This window comes from Calonectris borealis, chromosome 4, assembly GCF_964195595.1.
Source record: "Calonectris borealis chromosome 4, bCalBor7.hap1.2, whole genome shotgun sequence".
NCBI classification, from domain to species: Eukaryota; Metazoa; Chordata; class Aves; order Procellariiformes; family Procellariidae; genus Calonectris; species Calonectris borealis.
In genome coordinates this window covers 19,861,335-19,874,779 of record NC_134315.1, presented here as the reverse complement: position 1 = coordinate 19,874,779, position 13,445 = coordinate 19,861,335, and the positions used below count along the sequence as shown (strand labels likewise).

General features: G+C 36.5%; 1 protein-coding gene across 1 annotated transcript in view; it reads left to right on the top strand.

Moving 5' to 3' along the window:
• The window catches only part of ADGRA3 (adhesion G protein-coupled receptor A3), a 60,113-nt gene that overhangs the window by 34,541 nt on the left and 12,127 nt on the right, over window positions 1-13,445 (top strand). The window contains exons 9-14 of the mRNA XM_075148849.1: window positions 3,016-3,217; window positions 7,056-7,205; window positions 9,937-10,098; window positions 10,371-10,574; window positions 11,674-11,887; window positions 12,029-12,237. Of these exons, the coding sequence (XP_075004950.1) occupies window positions 3,016-3,217; window positions 7,056-7,205; window positions 9,937-10,098; window positions 10,371-10,574; window positions 11,674-11,887; window positions 12,029-12,237 (1,141 nt within the window). The remainder of the gene's footprint in view (window positions 1-3,015; window positions 3,218-7,055; window positions 7,206-9,936; window positions 10,099-10,370; window positions 10,575-11,673; window positions 11,888-12,028; window positions 12,238-13,445) is intronic.

Here is a 13,445-nt window from a genome sequence, read left to right as displayed (position 1 = left end):
GTGATTTTGTAAGGAAGATTTTTGTCCTTTGTGCTGGTTTTGGCTGGGATAGAGTTAATTTTTTTTGTAGTAGCTAGTATGGGGCTATGTTTTGGATTTGTGCTGGAAACAGCGTTGATAATACAGAGATGTTTTCCTTATGGCTAAGAAGTGCTTACACAGAGTCAAGGCTTTCTCAGCTTCTCATGCTTTACTGACTGAGAAGGCTGGAGATACACAAGAAGCTGGGAGGAGGCACAGCCAGGACAGCTGACCCAAACTGGCCAAGGGGATATTCCATACCATATGATGTCATGCTCAGTATATAAACCAGGGTAAAGTTGGCCAGGGGGCCGCTGCTCGGGGACGGACTGGGCATCGGTCAGTTGGTGGTGAGCAATTGTTTTTTTTCATTTGCATCACTTGTCTGTCTTGAGTTTTATTTCTCTCTTTTTGTTATCTTCCTTTTCATTACATATTTTTGTTATTATTATTATTATATTATTTTATTTAAATTATTAAACTGTTCTTATCTCAACCCATAAATGTTCTCATTTTTACTCTTAAGATTCTCTCCCTATCCCACTGAGGGGGGAGTGAGCGAGCAGCCGTGTGGTGGTTAGCTCTGCCAGACTAAACCATGACATCCTTTCTGCTGGCTTTTCTTCTATACAGGAGAAAAGATGGTAAATAATTTACATTACCATTGCAGAATCTATACCTGTTCTTTGAATTAATTTACATTCTCTAAAATACCTGTGTATAAATCCTGGCATTTAAAAACTGTGCTAATTCTTTTTTTATTTTTCTTTCTTCTTTCTTTAAACCGCCTCCATTGCCACCAATTCTGGTATAAGTTTTCCTTTCTGATAAAGGTTGAATGGTGACATTTCAGTTAATGTCTTGAAGTGGCTGCTGAGGCTCTGAATATAAGTGTATGCGTATTTGCTAGGCTGGATGAATTTCTGCTATGGTACCCAAATAATCTTCTGTCTCTTCTACTAGTATTCGGATACTATGGTGATGGTCATAATAACAAGTCTCTATTTCTTAACTAAATGATGTCACTACAATATGGAGAACTGATTTGTAATGCCAAAGCTGTTGCAAAATGTAGTAAAATTTAAGCCTTCGTTTTCTAATTTGGTTTGTTGTAATTATTGTCTAGTCTATTTCCATTAGATTGCTTACTGACTTTGAATTCTTTTATGGTTGTTGCCATGACCTGTGCATTTTAAGGATGCCACCAGCAGCTATCTTCAAGTTGCTTGTTGACCAGACCTAAGTGATGTTTGTCTAAATGGCCTGCATTAAGAGTCTGTCTTCCCTTACTGAACATGCCAAAATTGTTCTGTTGGAGCTGATTAGGAATAAATAGGAATTTGAGATAGACTTTCAGTATACCCCCAAAGTTAATCTCTTGCATCATTTAATATAATTGAAAAGTGTAGCCTTTTGCCTTGATCCATCCCTGGAGTTACTCTCTTCTTTGAGAAAGAGCTGTGATAAATCCCAGTGTCTTCACTAAGAGAAGTTTCTTAACTGATGAATAAGGAAGGAAAATAGAGCTGACTTGTTCGGTTTCTCTGCTTTGGCAATATTACTTAAATTTTAATTTCCTGAAATGGAATATTCTTCAAGGTGTTTACTCCATCCTCCTGCAAACACAGAATTTTTTTTTTTTCCAAATATAGATATGTTCTGAGCATCTCTTAATTTAGATGATAGTAGTGACTAAATGGCCATCTACTGAAGTGCAGTCCAGGTGTAAAAGCAAACTTTAAATCACAGTGTAATCTAACAGAATTTTTTGTTTGACCATGTCAATTTTTGGAGACAACTGCTTTGTGCAAGGCCCTTTGAAATACTTAAAACTGAGAAAAAGTATGTTAGCTCTTAAGGCTGTTCAGGGAGCTTGACTTATTTATGATACAGAAAGCCTGGGATGATCAAATGAAGCTCTCTTCTGCTCTCAGTTTTAGTTAAACCTTTTATGTTGGGTTGTTGGATTTGAGATACTTAGCATTCTGCAATTTAGGTATGTATGCTTTTTGCTTTTAAACTTTAAGTATTAGTGTACTGAATGATAAAACACTGCTTATGCATATCTTAACAGGGGAGAGGTCCGGAAGCAGGGGCAGGCAGGCTGGCTGGCATTCCTTGTCCCTGTCCTTCCCTCTTCTCAGCACTGCAGCTTAATTCAGGCGTGGTTTCCTTCTGGTTTTGTTTCCTTTGAATCAGTTCTGATCTCATGAATGATCAGTGCACTAAAGGTGTATTGCAATTTAATTTTCTGTATTTATTTATTTATTCTTTATTTCATTTTTATCTGTGTATGTGTTTATGCAGATAAAATATGCAGTAAAATTACAGAGGAGAAAGTTGAGAGAATGTTAGAATTTTTTCTTAAAAAATGCTTAGTTCCACATACCGTGAGTGAAAGGAAATCTTTTCTACTTTCTTAACATTATGAACTCTTTCTATTCCCATTCATTTCTATTTGGTATTATGTTTGGTTGCAAAATCAGTCTAAGTGGTTGTACTACTACTACTGTTTTTTAATTACTGTAAATGTAAGTCGTCTTTTCATATCTGCAGTTTAGTATTGATATGAATGCAGTCATTTGAAAGTTAGATTGATGCATGTGAACAGGACAAATAGAAAGCTTGCAGGGCTTTCTACTATGTATTTGACTGTTTTTATAGGGTTAATACGGAATTTTTCATGAAGTAGGCAAGGTTTTTTATAAAAAATTGTAAACTATTTTTAGTAATTTTATAAGCACCTTTTTCTCTCCACCTGCAACCTCATGAAAGAATTAAAAAAAAGGCATGCTAGCATTAGAACTCATTTTGTTAATAGTACACAAATATGAACAGCTTGAAAATGCTGAAGGCGAGCCAAGGTGGTCCTTGAAATAGTTTAGAGATGCTTAGTTTTGAGTGTCTCTTTATTTCATGTTGTAGTGCTTAATCCTTTTATTTACTTGTCATGTAAATTTGTCTGATTTTTTTTTTTTGCTTTTGACTCCCCAGGTGGCCTAGAACATTGGCAGGCATCACAGCGTACCTGCTGTGCACACGTTATTCTGCTGGCAGTGGGATATATCCTGGCAACTCACAAGATGAGAGAAGGGCCTGGCGCAGATGCGACAGGGGAGGGTACTGGGCAGAAGAGGACTACTCCAGGTGCCAATATGCAAATGATGTGACTCGAGTTCTTTATATGTTCAATCAGGTAATTTGTGCATTTCTATAAAATCAAATTCTTTAATGAAAATAAAAATTCAAAAGTCTGTTTCTCCATTGTTTTTTAAGCTGGTGATACTGGTGGTTGAGATGAATTACGATGAACGTGTGCCTCTGAGTACAACACTAGAACTTGTAGGTTTATGTTAAGAATTTGGTTTAATACCTATTTTGAGTGCCCCCAGATTGAAAGTACAAGGAAAATTTTATTCTTCGGTGTACTTGCATAAAGCATAAGATAATGGTACTTGTCATGATTTTTTTTTGTCAGCTGGATGCCCTGTTCTGCCCACATGCTATAAAGAAACAAGGCAGGATGAAGTTGTAACGGAGAACAGCTATTTATAATAATAGAGAGTAGTCAAACTCTGCTCTGCCTCTGTTGCTGTAAACCTCTTAATAGACTTGGTGTGGCTGATCAGAGTTAACTAGTGAAAGTAGTGAGTATTAACTAGGCTTTTCTAATCTGGTAGTACTCACCAGGTTACAAGAGAGTATTCTAGATTTTAAATGTAGCTATAAAACAAAGGTTTTCAGCTCCAATCCTTTTGAGGCTTATCTCTCGTTAACGCACAGTTTCACAAACACTGTTCCGCAATGAGGCACCCATGCAGTACTGTACCCAACCTTGTATGTATAGGTGCTGTATAGTAAAACACTCCATAAAACTTTGAACCTCTGGTTCAAGCTTCATGTTTTCCAGTGCGTACTGTCAGATCACTAGCATCAGTGCAACAGGTGAAACTATGGAGATAGGAGAATGTGTTTTGGTGTGTGTGCGTGGGGGGTGTGTGTGTGGTTTTTTTGTGTTTGGTGGTTTTTTTTCCCACTTAATACAGCTATGCTACTTGAGTTGATGATGTTGGTAGCACCCCCCCATGTTTAACATGGGCCATGGTACTTGTCTGACCTCAGGGTGGGATTACTGCGTGTTGCGTGTGTTCGGAGTGTTTCAGTGTGTGAGCTCACATTTGTTTAGAGAAAACTTCACACTGTGTGTATCAGAAGCACCGCCGCCCCTAACTGGGACTATCAGGATCTAAACTGATACTTACCCTTTGGATGTCTCCAATTTATACACATAGTGAAGGCTTGACGTGGCTTGGCCTAAATCTAGTTTGAGGCAAAAACATTGAACTGCGTATTTTGTAGATGGGTTGTTGTTGACTTGCTCTCTCTGTGTTCAATTACTTACTAATGCAGACATAGCTTTTTATCTTCCTGCTCTGGTTCCCTGAGGACCAATGAGCACTGGTATAAGAAAGATGGAAAGGGTGGGAGGGAAAGAAAGGGAAAGGACTGCCTGTTCTGGTCCAAGATAAACTTAGGGGTTGACATAACTATTTGTGCTCTATTGCTTTACATTCCCAGCACTAGAGGTGCATGCCATGGCTTGGTCACAAGAAACATGTTTGAGGACTGAAATGGTGAGGAGTGGTGGTGCTTAATGACTGGTTAGCAGGTGGGAGATGATGCTGGGGATCCCTTTGTTGTCAGTTTGTGGGACACAGCAAGGTTGAGTGTTTGCTTATTGAGAGCTTTGCTGCTGGTTTGCTTTTTCTTCACCTGGGAATTCACATTTTCCTGCAAGGCTTGTAACAGCTCAATGCTACTCCTGCCTGTGTACTGTAGCCCAACTTTAGAGTTGCAAGTGCTCAAGAGCCTATATTACTTCAGCTTGTTATAACTGCTTTTGGTTAGCCAACATTTATCAGGTTGCGGAAGAATGTTGCCAACTTTGTGTTAGGAAGTTTAAAATGTGAGGGTGTCATGGTTTAACCCCAGCCAGCAACTAAGCACCACACAGCTGCTTGCTCGCTCCCCTCCCCCACAGAGGGATGGGGGGAAAGAAAATTGAAAAGGTAAAAGTGAGAAAACTTGTGGGTTGAGATAATTGTTTAGAACGGTTTAATAATTGAAATAAAATAATACTAATAATAATAATAAATTGTAATGAAAAGGAAAATAACAGAGAGAAATAAAACCCAAGAAAGACAAGTGATGCAAATGAAAACAAGTGCTCACCACCAACTGACTGATGCCCAGCCAGCCCCTGAGCAGTGGCCACCCTGGCCAAGCTTTCCCCCACCTTTTATTGCAGAGCATGACGTCATATGGTATGGAATATTCCTTTGGTCAGTTGGGATCAGCTGTCCCAGCTGTGTCCCCTCCCAACTTCTTGTGCACCCCAACGTACTCGCTGGCGGGGCGGTGCGAGGAGCAGAAAAGGCCTTGACTCTGTGCAAGCACTGCTCAGCAATAACGAAAACATCCCTGTATTATCCACGCTGTTTTCAGCACAAATCCAAAACACAGCCCCATACTAGCTACTATGAAGAAAATTAACTCTATCCCAGCCAAAACCACCACAGAGGGTCAGATTGGTGTCTTCAGAAAAGCAGAAGTAGAAGTATAATTTCCATGTGTGAAGTAGATAATAGAAAGTTATCTGCTTAAAAATATATGCACACAGGTATGCGACACTGAACTAGAGGTTTCAAATTTTTTTTTTTTTAAAAGGGAGAAGTGGCATGTTTTGGTTTTAGGAGTTGTTTTTACTCATTAGAGCCGCCTTCTTTTTATGTGTAGTAGGTCTGGAATTTTTAGCAGTATTCTGCCCAGAAATTTATTGTCTCTTTGAGACTAATATTAAATGTAATAATATAAGCATATATAGAGCCTTTGAACACAAAGGTAGTTGAGCCATTTTGAACTTTAGAACTCTGCCAAGCAATTTAAATCAAGTAGAGGTCCAAGTTTAAAATGGAGAGAAACCTTTATAGGCTGTATACAAGCGTAACGTTTATACAAGAACACTTATATTTCACTTGTTCACTTTGTTCTTGTTTGTGTGTCATACAGGTATAGTTTTACGTGAAAAGAAATTAATGTTTAAAGAAAAAATTCAAAGAAATTATACAGAATATCTGAATTTGAAAGTTGACTTTGTTCAGTGCGTGTTATGACTTTGAACTTTATTTACACTTGAAGTGCATGACTTGTAGTGTTTTGGAAAAAAATAATCTTCCATTAATCTGCATTCAAATCTACGTACAAGTGCTAAGACCAGCAGGGACAAATACATAGTTGTGCTTATGTGGCACATTGCAAATTCAGTAGGGCAGACCAAAAATCGGAGAGACAGGACATCTCTAGTTTGGATTATCATGGGTAAACAGCATCTGAACATGAGCTGATAACATTTGCACAGCTTTCCACTGTACTACATGAAATTTCCCATTTTGGGTCCCTGCTAGCTTAGGCATGTTGATGTTGCATATTATTTAGTGAAGAATTTTCCAGCATGGTGCTTGTTTCAGGAATGAAACCATGAGCTTTGTCTTAGAAAGGATCTATCTTGGTGGGGTTTTTTTGTGTGTGTTCCATTCCAAATGCTTTCTGTAATTACAGAATCAAGAGTGAATGCTACAGCAGTGGTGTTTGAATTTCTTTTGGCTTCTCTTGCTATAAAATGCCATATTTTAGGAGCTTTGTATTGTTATGCCGAGGCTTTGGTGAAAAGGAAAATAAGTATTTAACAGTACTGTCTTTTTTGCTCCTTTTCTTGGTGCAACACCTCTCTCCCTTCTAGGACAACAGGACAAACACCAATTTCTGGCTGCAGGTAAAAATGTTGGTTCTCTGTCTTGTAGGAAATGTTTTTGCTAACAGATAAAGTAGTAGTCCCTTGTTACTTAAAATAATGTGATCCCTGTGGGAATTGCTATCCTCTTTGGGAAAATGCGTATTTATTAATTGCTGAAGTGTTGCCTCTATCTTGTACTTAATATTCACTTCTTCAAAATGCTTGTTTGTTCTCTATGTAGATGCCGCTCAACCTTACTAATGCAGTGGCAACAGCAAGACAGCTCTTGGCTTACACTGTTGAAGCAGCAAATTTTTCTGATAAGATGGATGTTATTTTTGTGGCTGAAATGATAGAGAAATTTGGAAGATTTGCTGAAAAATATAAAGAGGTAACTGGATAATTTGCCATCACTTTAAAGATAATCAAAGTGTTTGTCCTTAAGTATTCTGAGCAGTGAAACCTTCTCAACGTTAGATGCAGGCACTGAGTTAGTGGATTATCAGATTCTATTCCATGTTTTTGTTTGTTTAGTAGGTCCCTGAAGTTGCTGACCCATGGTCACAGACTTTGCATTCGCGCTGAGATGATCCAGCATTCACTGGACCTGTAATGTGAGTAACACCTCTGGTCAGCACTGGAGCAGGGAGATAGGTACAGTAAGTCTGTTTTTATTTACTATGGAGTGGGTCACACAGGTTTTCATTGGTATGTTCTTATCTAAAAATACAAATAATGAAAGCCTCAGAGATCCTCTCAATAATGAATAAAACAAGACTTATCTTCTCCCCTCCCACCATGGTAGGCTGTCTTTATTCAGTATTGAGCTGTATCTCTAAGGTTTTCAGTATTCTGTATCTTGCAGGATATAAGACAAGACATTAAAATAAAATCTTAGAGAACGCTCATTGTTGGGGAGAAAAATGCGAGTAGTTGAATAGTCCCACCAGTGGGTAGGAACTCTCTGTTTCACTGCTGAACAGAGGTTATATTGATCTCACTGTACAGTGCATGTTGGGAAGTTGGAGACCACAATGCCTCAATTTTAAACTTGACCAAAAAAAAAAGGCCAAATTTCCCTGTTCACCCTCAGCAAACCATAAATGTTGGTTGTAAATTCTTTGCAGAACTCCTTGGAGAATTTTCAGGCTAAATCTCCTTTTTGCCATCATAGCTTGGATTTTTTTGTGTGTATTTTGGAATTATACAAGCAGTTCATTAAATGGCTGGGTTTGTACCCAGTCGAAAACAGAAATATGTTTTAGATTGCTTCATGATTTGTTAACATTATAAGGATATTCTTTTCTCAGCTATGATTTATTGTCTGTAGAGCGACACAATCTGGCATTACGTTGCCATATTTGAAAGTAATAGATGGTATGAAAATATCTAAGTTAAATTCATAGGTAGCGTTGGTCTTAGATGATGTATTTTTTTATCTTAATTGGTTTGATTTGAAGTCAGCCTTTGATTTGCTGATGTATTCAAGGAATGTGAGTGCAATTTCATTTAATAATTTTTAGTAGCTATTAATAAGACTTAGTTATTTCTTATTAGGGTATTACTCTACAAACTTTTTCTTAACACTGTATTCACTTATACTATCTTATTGTCAGTTCTTTAGTTTGTGTTACAGTGGCTATTCTGAAAAATAAATACTGTAAATTATAAAAAGCTTCATTTAATATCTTTTTCATGTTAGAAGAAGAAACAAATTGAAGACAAATGTTCAGAAAGTTCTTAGCAGATTGTCTTAAGCTAGAATGCAATTGGAAAAACTTGTGCGTACCTTGATAAGCAGGGGCAAGAATAATGCGTAAAATTTTTTGAAAGTATGAAACATGAAACAAATTGAGTCCTGTGACATCAGGATCTTAATACTGACAATTTATTGTAAAACCACCATTTGTTGATGTGTAAAACGTTACCAGTTTCCAAGTAGTAGTAACTCATAATAAACATCTTCAATTAATTTAACTTTGATTTGTTCTTGAGAATTTAATGAAAAGGGCTACAGCCTGCAAATGCTACTTGAGACTCTGTGTTAGCTATTGAGAATGTTTACTGATAATAGCTTTTGTCCCTAAAAGAGACAGTTCTTGAAACAGTAAATATTTTTATATTCGTGTTCTTGCCTTTATTTTTAAAGATGTAAAAAAAGAAGAACAAACTACTGTGTTCTCTCCTTATTAGTAATATTCTGAAGAGAAATTGGGAAGCCTGGATAGTAAAGGAGATGTCTTTCCCACCCCACCCTGTCTCTGTTTATGCAGAAAACTCCAGTCCCTAAATTTAGGCACTGTGAATTGCATTTCAGTCAATTCAACTAGAAAATACATGCACCTTCAGTTTTGGTCCAATATTTGTCACTGTTTCTTAAATGTTGTGAAAATCCAGTGTAGGTCAATGTTGTCAATGTAGATGCTCATTAATTTTGCAGGGTTGTGGCCTAAATAAATGAATTCCCTTTATAGTTTGTATTTGTCTGTCATACAGAAGACAGGGTAAGGGAGTGTGAGCATAAACTTACAATGTAATTGGTAGTTTGAAAGCAGCTCTGGTACCTACGGGTATTTGCTGTCTCTCTCATGTATAACCTGTGACCTAAAACAGTTCATGCAAAATTGAAGGCAAGCAAGGAAGGAATCAAAGAAGAGGCAGACATAGCAAAAGGAAGAGAAGTGGAAGGGTTGTGTGCTAATTTTTGCCTGTATTACTCTTTTCTTACTATCTTCCCCCATACGTGCAAACTGTATTACTGTTGATTTATAGTTTATTTATTTTAGGTTTAAAGTTGATTATAAATAGTCCTTTTAAATAATTAATACAGTAGAACGTGGAGTTCTCTGCTTTTAACGAAATACCTGTGTTTCTCATGTTTTTGTTTTCTAAGTGTAATGTAAACAGACAAATTACATTGGCATAACATTTTTCTTGGGTGGAGGTAAATGCCTGAGTCAAAGTATGCCAGTATCTCAACTTGACAAGTGGTGATTGAAACAGGAACAACCAATTTGCTTTTGCTTTTTGTGCTGACAAGTCGCTTTGTATTGTCTGATAATGATCCTACTTGATGAACGCTTTCAAAGATATAAAATAGTCTTATTTCTCTTCCCTGTTAGCTTGGTGACGTGATGGTGGACATAGCAAGTAACATTATGTTAGCTGATGAACGTGTTCTGTGGATGGCACAAAGGGAAGCCAAGGCTTGCACTAGAATTGTACAGTGTCTACAGAAAATTGCTATGTATCGGCTTGCAAATGGAGCTCAAGTTTATTCGACTGTAAGTATAAATTTATTTATTTAGAAGACACTTTGCTGGCTCTTGAGTTTCAATAGCTTTTTATTTTTCTTAATAGATGTTGACATTATCTGAAATGCCTACTATTTCTGTAGGGAGAAGAGAAATACTCTGAACAGATTTATCCCTGCCAGATAAACAGAAAGAGTTTTCTGGGTGTTTTTTTCTGTTATGGCAGAGAATCCCTTTAAGATTATTTATTATTCTTCCTGTCATGTGTAAAATTATTTAATGTTTGATTTTTGTCGTCACAGTATTCTCCAAATATTGCTCTTGAGGCTTATGTAATAAAGGCTGCTGGTTTCACTGGGATGACATGCACCGTATTTCAGAAAGTGGCTACATCAGACCGTACAGGACTCGGTGATTATGGGAGAAGAGACCCAGATGGAAATCTAGATAAACAATTAAGCTTTAAGTGTAACGTTTCAAATACACTATCAAGTCTAGCTTTAAAGGTCGGATACTCATTGTTTCCCTACTGACTTTGTAATAATATCTTAAATATGAATCATTTGGAAAGCAGGCTTATATTATTAATTTCTAATGTTAAAGTAACATTTTTATGTAATCCAGAATGACTGGGACAAGAAATAATTAAAGTGACAAAGGATAATAAATTTTGATTATAGAATAATTTTGTTAATGGACACAATTTTTAATGAGTAGGTGTGGGTTTCTTTATTAAAACATCTTAAGTTGAAAGATGCTTTCAGACCTTTTCATAAGTATGGAAATTGAAATGCTCCCTAGTTCATAATAATACTTGGCTTTATTTTGCTGTATTTTCACCTTCATTACATATTAAATCAGATATTACCAGTCTCCTTAAATATCTGAAATATTCTGCTCGGAGTGATGCTGTAATTGAGCATGAAATAGAAAATGGACCTGAAAGGGTTTTATTTGTGTGTGTGTGTGTGCATGTACACACACACATATATATATGTGGGTGTGTATAGAATGGAAACACTTCCTCATATTCTGTAAAAGTATTTTTTCAGTTACATTCCCCAACGTACCAGTTTGCTTTTATCACTTAATGTGCTTGAACATCACTGCAGGGTGTATATTTGAAATGATATTTATGTAATTCTATGAAACTACATGTATGCTTCCCTACCCAAGTATAATTTATATAGAAGTTATCAAAACTTGTTTGTATACAGTGTTTCATTTTGAATGGTACTAATGCACAATTACAGCATTTCTCTTTGCTTGTCTTGGTTGCTGCTTCTAGTTGCCAATAGTCTAATCTGAAAAACTCTTGTAATACTTTACTGATATCAACTTCAACTTTACTCTCTGTAACAAGTAAGGTAACTACAGAATCTTAACATTTTTTTTTCTTTTTAAAAGAAGTGTTAAGACTTTAATAACCTGATTCAACTATTTTATCATGGATTACTTGGAAACACTGTCAAATAGGTTGGTCACAATACATAGTCTGCTAAATGCATTCATCCCTGACACTGTTCAGTTGGAGGCGTTGCTAATTTAATCTGTGTAAAGAATTTCATTTTCTCTTTAAAACTTTAAAAATCTGTTTATTTCTAGAACACAATTGTAGAGGCTTCTATCCAGTTGCCAGCTTCCCTTTTCACCCAAAAGCAAAAAAGAGAAATCAGACCAGCAGATGAATCTGTCTACAAGCTTCAGCTTATTGCATTTCGCAATGGAAAGCTTTTTCCAGCAACAGGAAATTCAACAAATCTGGCTGATGATGGGAAACGTCGTACAGTTGTAACACCAGTTATTCTTACCAAGATAGGTTTGTTTTTTATTATTACTTTTTTATGATCTTTAAAAATAAGAAACGCTTTTGACTCCTTTGTTTCGACTAGTGTATATCTAATAAAAGGTTTTTAGCATCTAATGTGTTACATGTGCAAATACATTTCTTTTGTAACAGATGGTTTAAACCTAGCCAGTCACCACGTTCCTATAAATGTGACACTGCGGCGCATTGCGCATGGAGCAGATGCTGTTGCAGCTCAGTGGGACTTTGATCTACTGAATGGACAAGGGGGATGGAAATCTGATGGTTGTCGCATTCTTCTGTCCGATGAAAATATTACTACCATTCAGTGCTACTCCCTCAGCAACTATGCAGTTTTAATGGTATGACACTTACAATTACACGTCTCTTTCTGGAACTTAAAAATATTCAAAATGCAATTCTGTGGGGTTTTTTCCTTGCATTAAAGAAAATGAGCATTCCCATGTTCCATTTCCCATAAAATTAGACATAAGAAATCTTCAGTTTTTGCTTGTGTTGATATAAATGTTGATGTAAGATGAGGTTTAAGTGGAAATTTGTCAAAGTGGAATTAATTGCTGAATATACTAGACACAAAAGAATTTTCATATGAAAAGTACTGTATTATAGGAAGCCATTTTAATGAGCTACTTAATCAAATGGGCTTTTATGAATTTTAATCTAATAATGACAATTTAAAATAAAGAAAGGTAACAATCAAAAAACCCTATCTTCTCTGTGTTAGATTAAATTTGTTAGCTTTGTCTCTTGACAGGAGTGTTTTCCCAGGTTTTGGTTGTTTTTTTTTTTTTTTGCTGTGATCCATAACCAGAGATAGCTATTTCACTGCAAATTAGCTATTCATTCACTAGTATGTAGGTCTGTTACCAGAAGACATTGATTGAAAAAAGAAAAACATCAAAACACTTAGTTACTACCCAAAGTATTTTTGAAATATTGCTTAAAAAATAGTATCTAAACTCTAGTCTTAGCATATTGATGTCAATAAAAAGGTTAAATCTAAAATATAGTGATAGTTGAAGAAGAAGGGAGCGAGACACCTTCTTTTAGTGCTCTTCAGTTATGAAGTAGGATTTCTTCTTTGTCTGTTCCCAGAGCTCTTCGTTTCAGCATTTGGCCTGGGAAGCTTCCCTTTTTAGAGATGGTGACTGCTACCCTGCTTATCAGTCATCACCACAGATGCTAAATGATAAAGTGTGATACATAAAAATGGTAGGTTAGTAGGAAGCTGAGTGAAATAGTAAGAGGTTTAGGAAATACTGTTAACTTGAGTGTAAATTTGGTATGGGTTTTGTTGTAGTTAATGTGCTCTGTGTGGAATTAAATATATATTTTTATGTAATCGTATGTGGAAGAAAGAGGCTTCCTTTATAACGATCAATGCATGAGAAGTTGCTATTTTTGCTTTTGTTGTGGCTTAAGCTGGCAGGCAGCCAAACACCACCCAGCCACTTGCTCACTTCCCTGCCTCCCAGTGGGGTGGGGGAGAGAATCGGAGTGTGGTGGGAGGGGAAGTAAAATTCGTGGATTCAGACAAAGACAGTTTAAT